The sequence below is a fragment of the Magallana gigas genome, chromosome 1, assembly GCF_963853765.1.
Source record: "Magallana gigas chromosome 1, xbMagGiga1.1, whole genome shotgun sequence".
Classification (NCBI taxonomy): Eukaryota; Metazoa; Mollusca; class Bivalvia; order Ostreida; family Ostreidae; genus Magallana; species Magallana gigas.
Window position 1 is genome coordinate 63,787,997 of NC_088853.1, and position 15,664 is coordinate 63,803,660.

General features: G+C 32.6%; 2 protein-coding genes across 2 annotated transcripts in view; both read left to right on the forward strand.

Annotated features, from left to right (window-relative positions):
• The window catches only part of LOC117680552 (fibropellin-1-like), a 61,873-nt gene extending 47,983 nt beyond the window's left edge, over positions 1 to 13,890 (forward strand). The window contains exon 10 of the mRNA XM_066083296.1: positions 13,363 to 13,890. Coding sequence (XP_065939368.1) covers positions 13,363 to 13,577 — 215 coding nt within the window. The 3' untranslated portion in view covers positions 13,578 to 13,890. The remainder of the gene's footprint in view (positions 1 to 13,362) is intronic.
• LOC136274997 (ATP-dependent DNA helicase pif1-like) overlaps positions 1 to 15,664 on the forward strand; it is a 423,530-nt gene that overhangs the window by 90,494 nt on the left and 317,372 nt on the right. The gene's annotated exons all lie outside the window — the stretch shown is intronic.

Below are 15,664 nucleotides of genomic sequence, written 5' to 3' on the forward strand. Positions count from 1 at the left end.
AAAATAGCGTAATTTTCAAAGTAAAATTAACTCGTACCAAAAATAATTGTTAAGTCGTACTTGAACATATTCGGATTTTTTTTTGTTAAGTCGTTCTTGAGATCGGAAAGGTTTTTGTTAAGTCGTACTTAAAATCATTAAAAGTCGTACCAGGAATGATTCGATTTTTTTCATTTTTTTATTTAAATTACTATTGTTGTTGGTTTAAGAGCTCTGCTTCTTACAGGAACTTCCAGCTTTACTTCCGACATTAACGGAAGACCCACTCGTTGCTTTGCAACGAGCTTTGCTCTAGTTATTCTTTTTTTTCTTTTTCTGACTTTTTTGGAACGCTATTTCTCAAAAACTCTGCAACCGATTCGCACAAAATTTTCAGCACGGATAAAACATGATCGGCACTACATATTATAAAATTTTTAAATGATGACGTCACTTCCGGTTTCAGATATTGACGATTTTGTAAAGTTTTAAGGGTCATTTTGTCCACGCATCTCCTCCGAAACTAATCAAGATAGAAGCTTGAAATTTTCAGGGATTGTAGATGAATGTATGTAGATGTACCCCCATGCTTCCAATGATGAAAATTTGTAAAGGCCTCAAAGCTCTTCTGAACCTGAAAATTGGCACCAAATTTGTTCACGAAATTTTTGCACATTTTCTGTGATATCTTTTGATGTATAAAATTTTTTTTAAAACATGTAACGCAAAAGTTGTTTCAAATTACACGGGCTTTCGTTTAATATCAAGAAAAAGGGGCTGGCCCCTCAAATTAGGGGCCAAGAGGGCTGTACCCTCTTCTTATAATAACTCTTTACTGAATAATAATTATACCCCCGCAAACGAAGTTTAGGGGGGTATATTGGTTTCACCCTGTCCGTCTGTCTGTCTGTCCGTCTGTCTGTCTGTCCGTCTGTCCGTCTGTCCGTCTGTCTGTAGACGCAACTTTGTCCCCCCTATAGAATTTTTTATTACTGCATGGAACAGTTTGAAAATTTGTACGTATGTTGAACACCATCTGAAGATGTGCACCTGCAATTTTTTTTAAGATCAGACAAGAATTAATGATTTTATGGCAGTTTTCATTTTCCTTATTCTATATATTGTACACTAATGTTGAAAAGTAAGGGAGGTAATCCTTACAGATTTTATTAATTAATTAATAGAAAACACTCTAAAATATATTTATATAAATACATCCAGATGGAGTTTTTTGTCTTTATGTCTTAATTAATAAAAAAAATTATTTTTTATAAGTATTCTATCAACTGACAATGCAAAGTTTTTGTTTGTCAATGATAAATTCTTAGGAGCTAATGAGAACATCAAAGACAAGTGTGGCTGAATTCATTTGTCCCAAGGGAGCCATTATCTGAGCCATGGTTCAGATGGAGCATGTGTTTAGGGGAAATTGATAATCTGTTAAATGGGTGATGGTTTTGGGGCTATTTTAAAACTGTTTCATGTAAACCAAAAGGTCTATCATTATAAGGAAATAAATAATATAATTATTAATAAAGAAGTTAAACTATTTTTAGAGGTTGTTTAAATTTATTTGTCAAGTAATTTGATGAAGTGACCCTATTGGGCATTAATTTAAATGAAATTCAAAATTACTGATATGATTGAAGTGTTTTGGCAATTTTAAAGTTGTTTGTAATATTAAATTTTCTTTTTTACATATTTTTACATAGTATGGTAATTATGGTAATGTTTTGGGAGTTTATTAAATTTAACAAGCTCATCAAAAAAAATCATAGTCCTATGGGATCAATTTTCTGATATGGAGTTCAATTGTGCAATAGGAGAAAGTGAGGAAAATTTGAAACAACTAATTGCATCTGTCAAAACTCTTATTAGAAAGATATTGAAAGTTTTATCAACAGAAGAGCATTGCTTAGCTACCGGTATTTCTATTCACTGCAAAGGGAGGGGTTATTGTCATTTTGTTGGTTTTTCTTTAAATCAATTAAATTAAAAAAATATATCATCAAATACATACATTTGTAAATGTATTACTGTTATAGATATGTATTTACAGTGAAATTCTGACAATTTTGATTTTAATTTTTCTTTGTTAACTATTTTTTTTTTTTACATTTCTAGAATTTTTTTTTTGTATGTGTTCCAAACCTTAATTATTATTCAATTCAATTATTTGTCCCATTTGAAATTAGCCTAGCGGGGGTATTAGTCCCATTAGGACAGTTCTAGTTTGTTATTATTATAGAAGCAAAAATGTTCATTGTTGGGCTGTTTATCTATACAGTACCATACTTAAGTCATATGTTACGTAATTAGGGGTTTCAAGGGGCCAGTAATTCAAAATTTCGATCATTAATATATGAAAAAGGAGAAATATTTTGAATAGCGTTGTAGAACAAAAGTTGCTTAAAATATTGTTCTGTACAATATGCCACCCTAAGTTTTTTTGTTCATGACCCCATTTAGGAGATAAAGGGCCGGCCCCTAAAACACATTTGTAAAGATATCCTAAGAACGGTTAACCATTCGTGAACACTTGTTGAACAAAATATGTTTATATTTGCAAGACCTTTCATTTGATATCAAGAAAAAGGGGATGGCCCCTCCAATTAGGGGTCAATAGGGGTCTTAAATCTTCTTACAAGAACTCTTTACTGAACAGTAATTTGTTATTAATTATAGAAGCAAAAATGTTCATTGTACAGCTGTTTATCTATACAGTATCATACATAAGTCATATATTACGTAATTAGGGGTTTCAAGGGGCCAGAAGTTCAAGACTTTGATCATTAATATCTGAAAAAGGAGAAATATTTTTAAAAGCAATGTAGAACAAAGGTTGTTCAAAATAATGTTCTGAACAATATGATACCATAACTTTTGTTGTTAGTGGCCCCGGTAAAGAGTTAAAGGGTCGGCCCCTAAAATACAGTTGTTTAGATATCTCGATAACGGTTAACCATTCGTGAACATTTGTAGAACAAGCTGTGTTTATATTAGTAATACCTTTTATTTGATATCAAATCTGACCCCTCAAATTAGGGGCCAGAAGGGCTATTAAGTCTTTTCATAATAACTCTTTTCTGACCAATAAGTTGATAAAAATCATAAAACAACAGAGGACCTTTTATTTAACTTAATTTAAAACTGAAACCCGTTTTAAAATTGGACGATGCATTACAAAAATATTGGGATTTAAAAATTGAGTTTTCCTGAAATTTTGATTCCACGTTCTTGGTTTAGAAAATAGTGTTATGTTAAAAGTTAAATTAACTCGTACCTAAAATAATTCGGAAATTGTTAATTCGTACTTGAAGACATTTGGGACATTTTTTATAAAGTCGTTCTAGAAATTGTAAAGGTTTTTGTTAATTCGTTCTTGAAATCATTCAAACATTGTTAAGTCGTACTAAGAATTATTCGATTTTTTAAAAATATTTTTTAAAATTTTCTTTGTATTTGGTTTCAAAACTCTGCTTCTTACAGGAACTTCTATCTTTACTCTCGACACCACCGGAAGACCCACTCGTTGCTTTGCAACGAGCTTTGCTCTAGTTATTATTCTTTTTCTTTTCTTCTGACTCCTTTTTTGCTTCATAACTCAAAAGGTTTTTAACTGATTTTGATGAAATTTTCAGAGATTTTTGCAAGTTGGCGTCCCTTCAGAATGTTAAAATTGGAAGAGAACGTCACCTCCGTTTTGACGTGACGTCATTTTTAAAAATTTAAAAAAATCATTTTGTCCCGGACTTTTCTCAAAAACGCTTTAAGATAGAGGCTTGGAATTTTTACTGGTTATGATTTGGTCGATTTACCTCTGTAATAAGGCTCGAAATGAAAATATGTCACTTCCGGTCGAAACCGGAAGTGAAACAAATTTTTCGAAAAAAAGGATTTTCTGATCAAATCAAAAATGAATATGTGTTTTATAGAGCTTATCAAGCTGAATCTAACACTGAAAGTCGTTTTAAAATCAGACGATGCATTACAGAGATATCGGGGTTTAAAAATTGATTTTTCCGGAAATTTTTATTCCGCGTCCTTGGTTTAAAAAACAGCGTAATGTTAAAAGTAAAATTAACTCGTACCAAAAATAATTGTTAAGTCGTACTTGAACAATTCGGATTTTTTTTTGTTAAGTCGTTCTTGAAACTGGAAAGGTGTTTGTTAAGTCGTACTTAAAATCATTCGGATTTTGTTAAGTCGTACCAGGAATAATTCGATTTTTTAAATCTTTTTATTTTAGTTACTATTGTTGTTAGTTTAAGAGCTCTGCTTCTTACAGGAACTTCCAGCTTTACTTCCGACATTAACGGAAGACCCACTCGTTGCTTTGCAACGAGTTTTGCTCTAGTTTTCTTCTTTTTTTTTCTTAACACTTTTTGTGCACGCGATATCTCAGAAATGGTTCGACCGATTTGCACGAAATTTTCAGATCTTACTACCTATGTCCTGAACCTTATCGGAAATGTTTTTGGTTGATGACGTCATTTCCGTTCTTGAGATATTGTCATTTTAAGGATGTTTAGGGTGTTGGTTTGTCCAAGAGTGTTCTCATAAACTACAAACGATATCGATTTCAAAATTTCAGGGATGATAGACAAAAAATTGTTTGTATGCACAAAAGCATTCATGTTAGCCTACCACAAAAAACGCCGGAGCTCGATAGGGCTCGGAAATTGAGATAAAAAAGCGTTGTAATTTTGCTTGGTTTTCTTAGTTTATCTCTTCTCTCGCAAATGTTTTGTTAAGACATGTAGAATAAAAAATATTTTAAGTTACAAGATCTTTTGTTTGAAATCAAGAAAAAGAGGCTGGCCCCTCAAACTAGGGACCTAGAACCCTTGAACGTTTTCACTTTATAACTCAAAAGCGGTTAAGATTTCGATATGGCTGTCGCTGCAAAAGTTGTTCATTATGACTTTATCAATGTCGTAACAATAATATTTTGTTCGGGTATTGCGTAATATGAGTGTAAAAAGCTAGACTTGTTACCATGTATTTGTGTTTTATTTGGCAAATAAACGGGGTATTTGTGCGTATAACTGATATAGAGGGTACCAGATTACATACGGAAAGTGTTTAAACATTTAGTTATTAAGTTATGGACATTATGGACAAAAGAACTGTTTCCGTGCAATGCATTTGAGTCGCATTTAAAATCTAGCTGGGTACTGAGCTGTGTGTGTGTGAACAATTACGTAACCGTTCTCTTGCCCGCGGCCGCATGACTATTTAAAAGAACAAAAATAGAGATGTGTACATTTGTACACAAATAGTTTTGAACTTTACATATTTATTTGTTATAATAGATCATATGAAAAGGACGGATGTCAAAGTCGTAATACAACCATACTAGCTACGACGTAAGGGGTCAGTTTATCGTGTGTTACTAGTTAGGTGTTTTTAGAGGTCAAATGTCTGTAAAATTAATCACCCATATATCAGAAAGTAAAAATCTTTTGAAATGCAGTATAGAAGAAACATTTCGTTAAACAGCCCCTATAAGGGGATAATGGATCAGCCCCTAAAACATTTTTTCACATAAATTTCATGAGCAGTAAGGAATTTCCAAAGACTTGTTGAACCAAATATGTTTAACATTTAAAGACCTTTCATTTGATATCAAGAAAAAGGGAATGACTCTTCAAATTAAGGATCAAGATGATCCTAAAGTCTTTTATCTATATAGTCGTTTACTGAAAGATGTTTTGTAATAGGATATAAAAGCAAAATTAAGTATAATACGTTTATGTATCCTGATTTTCTCATGCATTACCTAACAAGGGTTTTTAGGGGCCAGAGGTAAAAAAGTTTAATCTTTTCTATCTTTATTGGAAGAAATGCAAGTATTTAAAAAAGCAACGTAAGAGAACTTATAAAAACATTGCAGAAAAGCAGTAGTACTCAACTCCTATTTCGAAATCATGTTTTGTTTTCGAAAGTTAAAGTCCATGACATCATATCACCTTCTGAAAATCGGACGGAAGACCTCCTCGTTGCTCGCAACGAGATCGTGTCTAGTTTTCCTACACTTATTCTATGACATTAAACCCCCTTTTTTTTTTTTTACCAAAAATAAGATCCTATGCAAGATAGAAAACAACATTTTGGTAGGGGTACACTCATAACTTCCAATTCTCTTTATTTCAGTTCTGCCCCCGCACTTTATAAAACGATCAAATTATATATGAGAATATGCACATAGGTACATATTCATCTTCAACTACATTGTACTTGCTAGTTATTGTATTTTATTAAAAAAGATTCCTATATGTGAAAGAGAAAAAGTGTACCTCAAGGTGCTCAATTAAAAACATTCAAATATTTAATTGGTCTTCCACATTATAAACCATTGTTGTTTACAAGGCGTGAACTCGTGCTATGTTTTATAACCTTACGCACTTGATCGATGAATACACTCGAATGAAAAATGTTGTCATGTAATATGTTAAAGAGCTATTACATGTATAATCAATGCATAGGTGTCGGAACTGGGTGGAGGGGTAAGGGGTCCCCCCCCCCCCCACACACACACACACTTTTTTTTGCAAAGTTAGACATAGCCGCACTCAAATTCTTTTTTTTTTTGCTTGTCAAGATTTCTGATAAGGTCTAACCCCCCCCCCTTCAATGAGCCTCAGACTGCAATGTATTGACAGGCATATCGCTCTTTTTTACTAAGGCCCACACTTTATTTTCATCTTTATTCAAGATCACATTAAAAAATGGCTACAAATCAAGATGATTTTCCGCTGTAATTTTTTCTTAAGAATAGCGATAATAGATTTATCCCCGTAACAGAAATGTTTTAAACTGTTTTAAAGAGATCGTTTTAATTTAATTGTGTCTGAATAACCACCAAAGTTGGTGTAGATTCATTGCATAAGAAGGTGGCCCCAAAAAGTTGTTATAGCATATTATCCTTTTAATTTTTTCTGTACAAGTATTTACCGTTTAGTGAGACATTTCTAGTGATAAATCAAAATTTCAGCGTCAATCGTAGAATTATAAGCAAGATACAGAACTCACAATTCTGCTTGGTTTGAGTCAATTTTTTGTTCACATGAGTTAATTACATTCAACTTAAGATTTTTAAACTTGGTATTTCCTATTCAGAATGAACAAAAGCATGACCTCAGTTCTGGGAGCAAAGCTCTGTATCTTGCTTATAATTCGAAACTTGACTCAGCTGAAAATGATTAGTAAAGAAAAAATTGTAAATAAACAATAAAAACAGAAGAAACATGCACTAAAACAAAGAAAGAGCACAATTTATTTTTCATAATATATATATACCTATATATTTCTAGCAGCAAAAACAATCTCCGTTTAGACTGAAAATGCAGAGCATCTTAACAAAACACGTTGTATTATAATCAACCATAACGTAGAGATCGTACCGAATTACCAATAAAATGTATAGTATTTATAATATGATATGCTGTTAGTGCATCAAATTATGCTAATTTTGCGCAGGTGAAATATTAACTGTCTGATTTACCGAAGTCTATATTTGATTTAATACATAAAATCCCAAAATACAGGTAATATTTCCTCTCAAGTTAAAAAGCATAAACGAAATTCAAAACAACGTAAAACCACGGTCAGGAGTGAAATGGTCAACGCATCGAAAGATTGAATATCAATTGACTTCACTAAATTGGCACAAATATATGTAGCATGTTTCAAGTATTCCTTCGCATGTAAACTGTTGCACAACAAGCAAATACATCTTTGTCAGTTTGACCCGTTTACCATGCGTCAACATTCAAACTTGGCTGCCTTACACAATGAACTTTCGTTTTCGATAAGGAATACCGAACCCGAAGTTATAAACTGATTGACAGCGATTATCTCTTTATTTTTATTTTCTTTAATTACTCAAAATTGAAACAGAGTTTGCCAATAATTTTTTGCAATTTATAATTTCCTTTCCATAAGGATTATTTTTGCTAAATTACGTTGAATTTGCTTCAATAGTTCTTGAGAAGAAGATTTTTTAAAATGCACCCCCTTTTTCTACAGTTTCGAGGTTTTCTCCGTTTTAAATAGTGATCGGTCTTTCATTTCTGCAATTTATAATCACCTTTATAAAGGGATGCTTTGTGCCAACTTTGGATATAATTGACGATGTGGTTTTAGAGAAGAAGTTTAAAATGTGAAAAGACGGACGGACGGATAGACGGACGACGGACAAAAGGTGATTAGAAAAGCTCACTTGAGCTTTCAGCTAAGGTGAGCTAAAAACCAAAAAAAAAAAAACAAGAAAAAAAACCAACAAAACATCCGAACATTCATATTTAACATAATGGTCAAAATTCTAATGAAATATAGATGGTGGTTTTAATATTAACTGGTAGTAATGACAATTTTTCTTTTAAAAAAAATATAAACAATATCAAATTTTCTAACTTTAAAGAATTTATAAACGATTTATCCAGATACGATCGTTGTTCCAGAATTTTTTTAAGGGGGGATCAATAACATATACTCAAGTTATATTTATTGACTATATACGGTTAGAATGATACACCTTTATTCCCATCCTACAGTATCGATCAGACCAAACCAAACAGAAGGTAAACCCCAACTAAACCCTGGGTTTACTTTCTGGGATTACTCCGGGTTTACTAGAGTAAACCAAAAGTAAACCCATAGTGGAAACAAAAAGTAAACCCCGGTCAGAAAGCAGACGGTACATGTGTATTCATAATATACATGTACAAGGGGCGGGAATTACAGGCAGTAGGATAGTAAGATAAATCAAAGTACTGACGGGAGTTGATTTTATCGATTATCATTTATTTTAAAATCAACTTATCTTGCGTGGCAATTAGTTTCTAGTTTTTTTTTAAATTACGCACTTTTTTTATAATTAGACTTTTCAGACAAGAATTAAGAGAAACCCCATATGAATCATGTTGTGTAATATTAAAAGATAGATTTTAAACTATGTAATAACAATCGAAACAATTCTAAAAAGTGTACGGATCAAAGCAATATTGATATTGAACTCCAGTCTCGTTCAACCAGACGCTTAGCTGTCTCCGTTAATCTCCGACAAGCAAGAGAGCCTCTCTGTTTGTCGAAGATTTACGGAGACAGCCGAGCTTTTGGTTGAACGAAGTTAAACTCTGGCGTAGGAATACAAGAGAGTACATGGATATCTAAATTGTTCGTATTATATAAAATCTTACTATTTTCAAAGTGTTTATATACAAGTACCACTGACGAAATCCATGATCATCTTTACGAAGTCTTGTTGCATCTTCTATTTGCAAACATGTCCCGCTATTGTAAATATCATTTTACCAAAAAGTAGCATCTTTTAATTGGACCAATAACGTTGTGGATTTTATGTTATGTTTTATATTTCCTTTAATATCGGCGTTCGTTTTCTACATTTTGTACCGTTAATAATACCTGGTTTTAGTAAAATTAGTATTTTAAGCAGTGCAATTATTTAATACGTTTCCATTACTTGACAGTTGTTCATTCCTGCAGCTATATACATAAGATCTGAATATAGAGATCTAGACGTTGTCTGGTTTGATTTTCCGATTATAAATTGGGACTATGGTGTGCTGATTCCAAAATATTAATAGTTATACAACACATTTGGACGATTTTTAAAAACAAAATGTACATACCTGTGAAATATGCAATTATTTCAGATAAAACAAGAAATATCCAAGAAAACTTCATTGACACATTATCATTTTTTTTAATCGGAAAAATTCACAGGATCGAAAACAGAATTCTTACGGAGATTTATAATGGGAAATGTTGACATCTTTTATCCATTCGTAGGTCACTCAGAAGACCTCGCACAATTTTTTAACGTTATCATCCGGGTCAGTTGAAATGCAAAACCCTGTAGACTTCTTTATTTTTAGCTGTGTATTGAACCTAATGAGCTAGAGAGGACGTTTTAAAGAAGAAATCATGAAAAATGTTCATACTTCTTAAAGAACATCGCTTGAACCCTGAGGTACATAAAAATATCGAGCTATTCAGCAAAATGTGAATCGAGGATATTTTAGGACAGGGTATGGTGGTCAATGCATGTACTGTTGATTTTGGGGAAATAATTATTCTTGAATAAATAATCTCGGATTGATAATCTTTCAAAAAAATTAAATATTAGACAAAGGATATCGGTTTTAGCATGATAAACAAATCTATAAAGTAAATAACATTAGATAAGATTTTCCGTTTTCTGTTCCGTTCCGTTTTCCGTTCCGCATTTAAGCAACACACCGTTTAGTTAACCCCAATCGCAAATCCCGAGTAAACCCAAAGTGGACACAAATTCTTAAGAAGTAAACCTATAGTAAATCCAAGGAAAACCTCAAATGTAAGCCCAGGGTTCAGATGGTGTTTACTCTGGTGTTAGGTTGGGTATAATCAATACTGTAGGGTTTTTTTCTTCAAAAACAAAATATATTTCAGTTGCAAAACCATCTCTTGGAATTGGATTGGTATTGTCATACCCCCGCTTCAAATGAGATTGGGAGTATACGTCATATACTCGTCTGTCTGTGTGTTTGAATGTATTTGTGTTTGTCTGTCTATAACACATTTATGTTCGATTTTTCCCGTAATTTAATGCTTGAAATTTTAAGTCTTTGAACAGGTATGTCATGTGGTGGGATTCATTTTTATCATTGTCAATCTGAAGAATCAATATTGAAATATGAGTAAAAATGGATTAATAGAGATGTGGATCTTCATAATCATTAAAATATTTTATCATTTTCTATTTGGCAACTCCTCGGGATTACACCATTTGATGCCCCCGACATAAAAACACATGAATATATATGGCTACAGTGTAGGCGGTAAGATGAATCTCAACAGTTTTCAAGATAGTCAGCCTTTTTTCCGTTTCATGAGGGTAAAAACCATCCACAGGATTATGACATACTTAGTATTTGATATGCCATAAAACAGAAAAACAGAAGAAAAAAAATATAATTGATGAAGAATGCATGTTTTCAAGATACTTAGTCTTTTTGAGTTTGTTGGAGGGTAGGGTGAAGGGTAAGGTGATGACCCCAGGTTTAGGGGCTATGTCTGAATTGCGTCTTGACATGATCAACGGGAATATATATGGGTAAGGGATATCAAAAAATTTTATGGTTAAGGGATAAGGATTAAACCATATACAAGACATTTCAATAATTTGTAAATACTTGATAAAGAGGGGTGGATAAAGCCCCTGAGCTTTGATAAATGTTATAAACATAAATCAATTTCAAGTCAGTTCCACAGCCTTTTAATTTGGCAATATTTGGAGGGGAGTTATCCATAACTGTTTGTTCTGCAGATAGTTTACACATTTGTATACAGACATTACTCTTGTGCGATTGTTTAGTGTAAAGTTACTGATAATAAATTTATTGGCTACTACGCAATGCAAGTAAAAAAACTAAAAATTTCTCAGTAGAATTTCAACACATTGTCATAATATACAAGAACTTTTAAATGGCGGTGGGTTTGTAGCAAACATACAGTTAGATTCATAAAGTGGAAATAATATCAGGTTTAGCACGATATCTTAATTTATAAAATCCAGTGCAATTATATGCTATTAGTTATAGGTTATACGGATGTTATTACAAAGTAGTTATAATAATGTGAGCTATTCAGATCTTTGTTTTTGTAAATTATTGAAATATAAAAGCGTTACGTCTAGGTTGTTTCCTACGATTGTCATAGAAAACATTACATATAATGTATAAAATATCAATAATCTTTTAAGAGAACTTTGCCTTGACCTTAACCCTTGACTTAAGCAATCCATTTCATGCATTTCGTTTCTTTGTAATAAACATGGATTATTTATTTGTGTAGTATACAGGAATTAAAGCTGAACACCGCTCCTAAATAGGCACTGTCCGCCATATTTCTCTTTAATCACTGCTGTCCCTACAACCCTTATATAAGGGGCAGACCTCTAAACAGTTCAAAGAACTTCGCTGTAGAGGTCTCACCTGTGTGGACGTACATTTTGCCTCGCCGTGTTACTCGGTCGCGATGAAATTATCAAATTTTACGCACCTTTTTGAAGCCAGGAGAATACTAACATCAAATAAATTGGTCAATGCATTATTTACGAACAGAAAATGAACATAAGATAAGAAAAAAATGCATAAAATCTAAAGACCACAAAAGGAATACTACATGTCGGCCACGAGGTTCAGGTGTGCAATCGGGTGTAACGAAATCGAAGGGTTTATATACCAGGTATCTGTGTGACGGTGCCTATTTACGAGCGGTGTTCAGCTTTAAGTTAAAGAGGAGAAAATAAGTCAAGACGAGGATTATGCAGTGAGCTTTCACATAGAAACTTTACGTAAAGTCACTGCATAGAATATAATAGAGTGATTACTATAGGGCAACTGCATAGTGGGGCCTCAATTAAACTGCTTAGAGTAACAAAAGTCTACGACATTATAAAGTTTTCCGTTGTCATCAAGATAGTTTTTAATAGCACGTGATATCAAGGATTTACAACGATAATAATATATTTACATCCACCAAGTATGATTCCCTATATTAAAACTAATAGTTAATTCATAACTCTATAGAAACAACAATACTGAAATCTACACGCCGTTCATTGATTGGTCGAAACCTACATGTACAGCAACCTACGTAATACCATGAACTGCACAAAACAATCAAGATGATGTCTCAAACTCAAATTCCAATAGGAGACGATCTGGCTGTTACTTTTAGATAACGTACTGATGTACATAATGTACATTAACAGCACTGAAGTGGATTTTACCAACTTTTTACAATCAATTTATTAATTTCTTAAAAGATAGATGTAAATGTGTATGTGTCAAAATATAAAATCTTGTTTTGAGATTCATGCGGGTTTTTAAGGTAGCCATCATTGCAGAAAAAACAACTTAACCCGCTAAAGAAAATGAATTAGCATACTTATTCCTGCCACATCCTACAATTAAGCTGCTTAACATATATTAACTTTCAACATTCATTGTAATTATGACCCGTAACAATATTAGAATCGCCAAAGCAAGATATCGTCAAACTTTAATCATTCTTATTGATCACATTTTTCTTGAAAAATTATCACAGAAAAATTTCAACCTTTTCTTTTTACGTTAAAAACAAAATAATCATATTTTGCTTAATATGAGCCTTTTTGTATGGGTTAATCATGCAAAACAATAAAAATTAAAACAAGTACAGGGAAGTGTAATCTAGGGGAAACACTTTGGTTAGGTTTTTCCTGTGTTATATTTATATATAAATATATTGTGCATATTTTTATGACAATTAGGCCTATAAAGCAAAACATAACGGCATTTAGTTTACACATGTTATTTGACTTTTATTTAGATTTTTCGTCCCGGCTGCGTGATGTCACCGTCACTGTAGGACTGACAGAATCTGATGTCAACACTCTCTGTGGTTTCTTTGCTGGTCCCGGTACTGCGTCACAGCTGGTCGTCATCAACTGTTCGACGCCACCACAAGGGAGATTTGTTAAAATCTCCAAGACAACAGAGTATCTCAGTCTTTGTGAGGTTGATGTGTTTGGCGTCCCTGTCTAATATTTATTAAAGCGGATGACTAAGCTGAATTGTTGCCGACTTCAGATACATGTATATGTTTGCGTATCCTGAGGAATTGATTATCTGTTCCTATTTAATGTGACTTTTTAAATCGCTTCAAGTTAAAATTCTACAGCTGTTGCCCTCTTTATACCTATATATGTTTTTGCTTTTAATGTTACATGTCTGACTTATTTAAAATGCTACTTACATTGGATGTAACTGTTAAGCTTGTTAATGTACCTTTATATTTAATTCAACATTTTTTAAAATAACTTTGATCAGTACGTATTGGTTTTATTTCTGTTTAATTACTGTGGTGTCAATAAATTACATTTAAGGTATATTTTGTTTTCTTTTAATAGAACATTAATTAGGGCATGGTAAATACTTACACAACAAAATATATTATATAACTTTTTTCTAATGGAGTCGTTTAGATTTGAAATCATTGAAGACATTTTGAAACCAGAACTTATTTTGATTGCTCTGTGCAGAAAATATAACATTTAAAATTGTGTAAACTAAAATATAAACAAATTAGAATTCAGTACAACCCGTCGCTAACCCGAAGCTTTTCAAAGCTGAACATCGCTCGTAAACAGGCTCTGTCCGCCTTATTTCTTTTTCATCACTGCTGTCCCTACAACCCCTATATAAGGCACAGACAGCTAAACAGTTCGAAGTACTTCGCTGAGGTCTCACCTGTGTGGACGTACATCCTCGCCGTGCTACTCGGTCGCAATGAAATTATCAAATTTTACACACATGAGAATACTTACATCAAATTAATTGGTCAATTTATTATTTACAAATAATATATGCACATGAATAAGAAATAAATGCATTAAAGACCACGAAAAGAATACCACTCGTCGGCCACGAGTTTCAGGTGTGCAATCGGGTGTTCCGAAATCGAAGGGTTTATATACAAGGTACTTGACATTGTGTGCCGGTGCCTATTTATGAGGGCGTTCAGTTTTAAAGTAAATCTGTGTGAAAAAATGTCACACTGAGTTTGCAATATATTTTCTTATTGACTTTGCAAATATCCATACTAGATAGAACTATCGGACGATATCATAGCATCATACTCTATCATTTTATTGGAAACATTAATCCATTATTCTTTGAAGAATAAGGAATGTATTAATTTACTTAATTCCCGTATAAAATCGTAATTACGTTGATTTAATTCTCACGTATGCCGTTAAAATCCCCTTTTCTTATTATATTTCATTCACTTTTGAACATGATAATTCAAAATTTATGAAGAATAAATCAGCAAAAAAAAAAAAACCCTAAAAAACTGACGCAAATAAAAAGTACACATTTTACCCATGTTCGCAAATATTGTAACACGCGAACCTAACTAAATATTGGATATGTGTGAATATCAGACTTTAAGAGTCTTAAACCCAACTCAATTACAAAATCAAATATATTTAAATCAATGTTGCATCAAATAATTTCAGTTGGTTATATTAAGAATTATGTAAAATAACAAAGGTTAAGGCTGTTCTATTGTTATTTTAAAATCTGAGTTCAAACCTAGGAAAATAGTCAGTGTGCATTAAAACTTAACAATAACAAGCTGGTACACGTTATTACTTGATTTAAAGCTATGAGGTCTGTTTCAAAGACACTTTCTTAAAAGGTGTCATAATCGCAAGTGGTATCTCCTTCATATATATAGTCCGGCTGATTGGTGCAAAATTGCTCACTAAATGAAGAGAGCACCAACTTTTGCAAGTTTGTATATTTCAGTGTACTAAGCATAATAAACAATGGACCAACTCTCAAAAATCAATGTGGCCGCCATTTTCAGGATATCCGCCATATATTTTATCGTTAATGACTTTGTTTAAAGAATAACTTTTTTTGATCCTATGAGTTCAAATTTTACACAGTTGATAGGTTGTGGATGCTTTAAAAGACGTTCTAGCATTCCAAATAAAAAGAATACTAATATGGCCGCCATATTTAAAATGGCTGCCAAGTAGATTACACAGGATGAACCTCTTCCATTCAGTCAACTGAAAGGTGACTGAATTGTAACTGAAAGGTGACTGAATGGCACAGCTGTG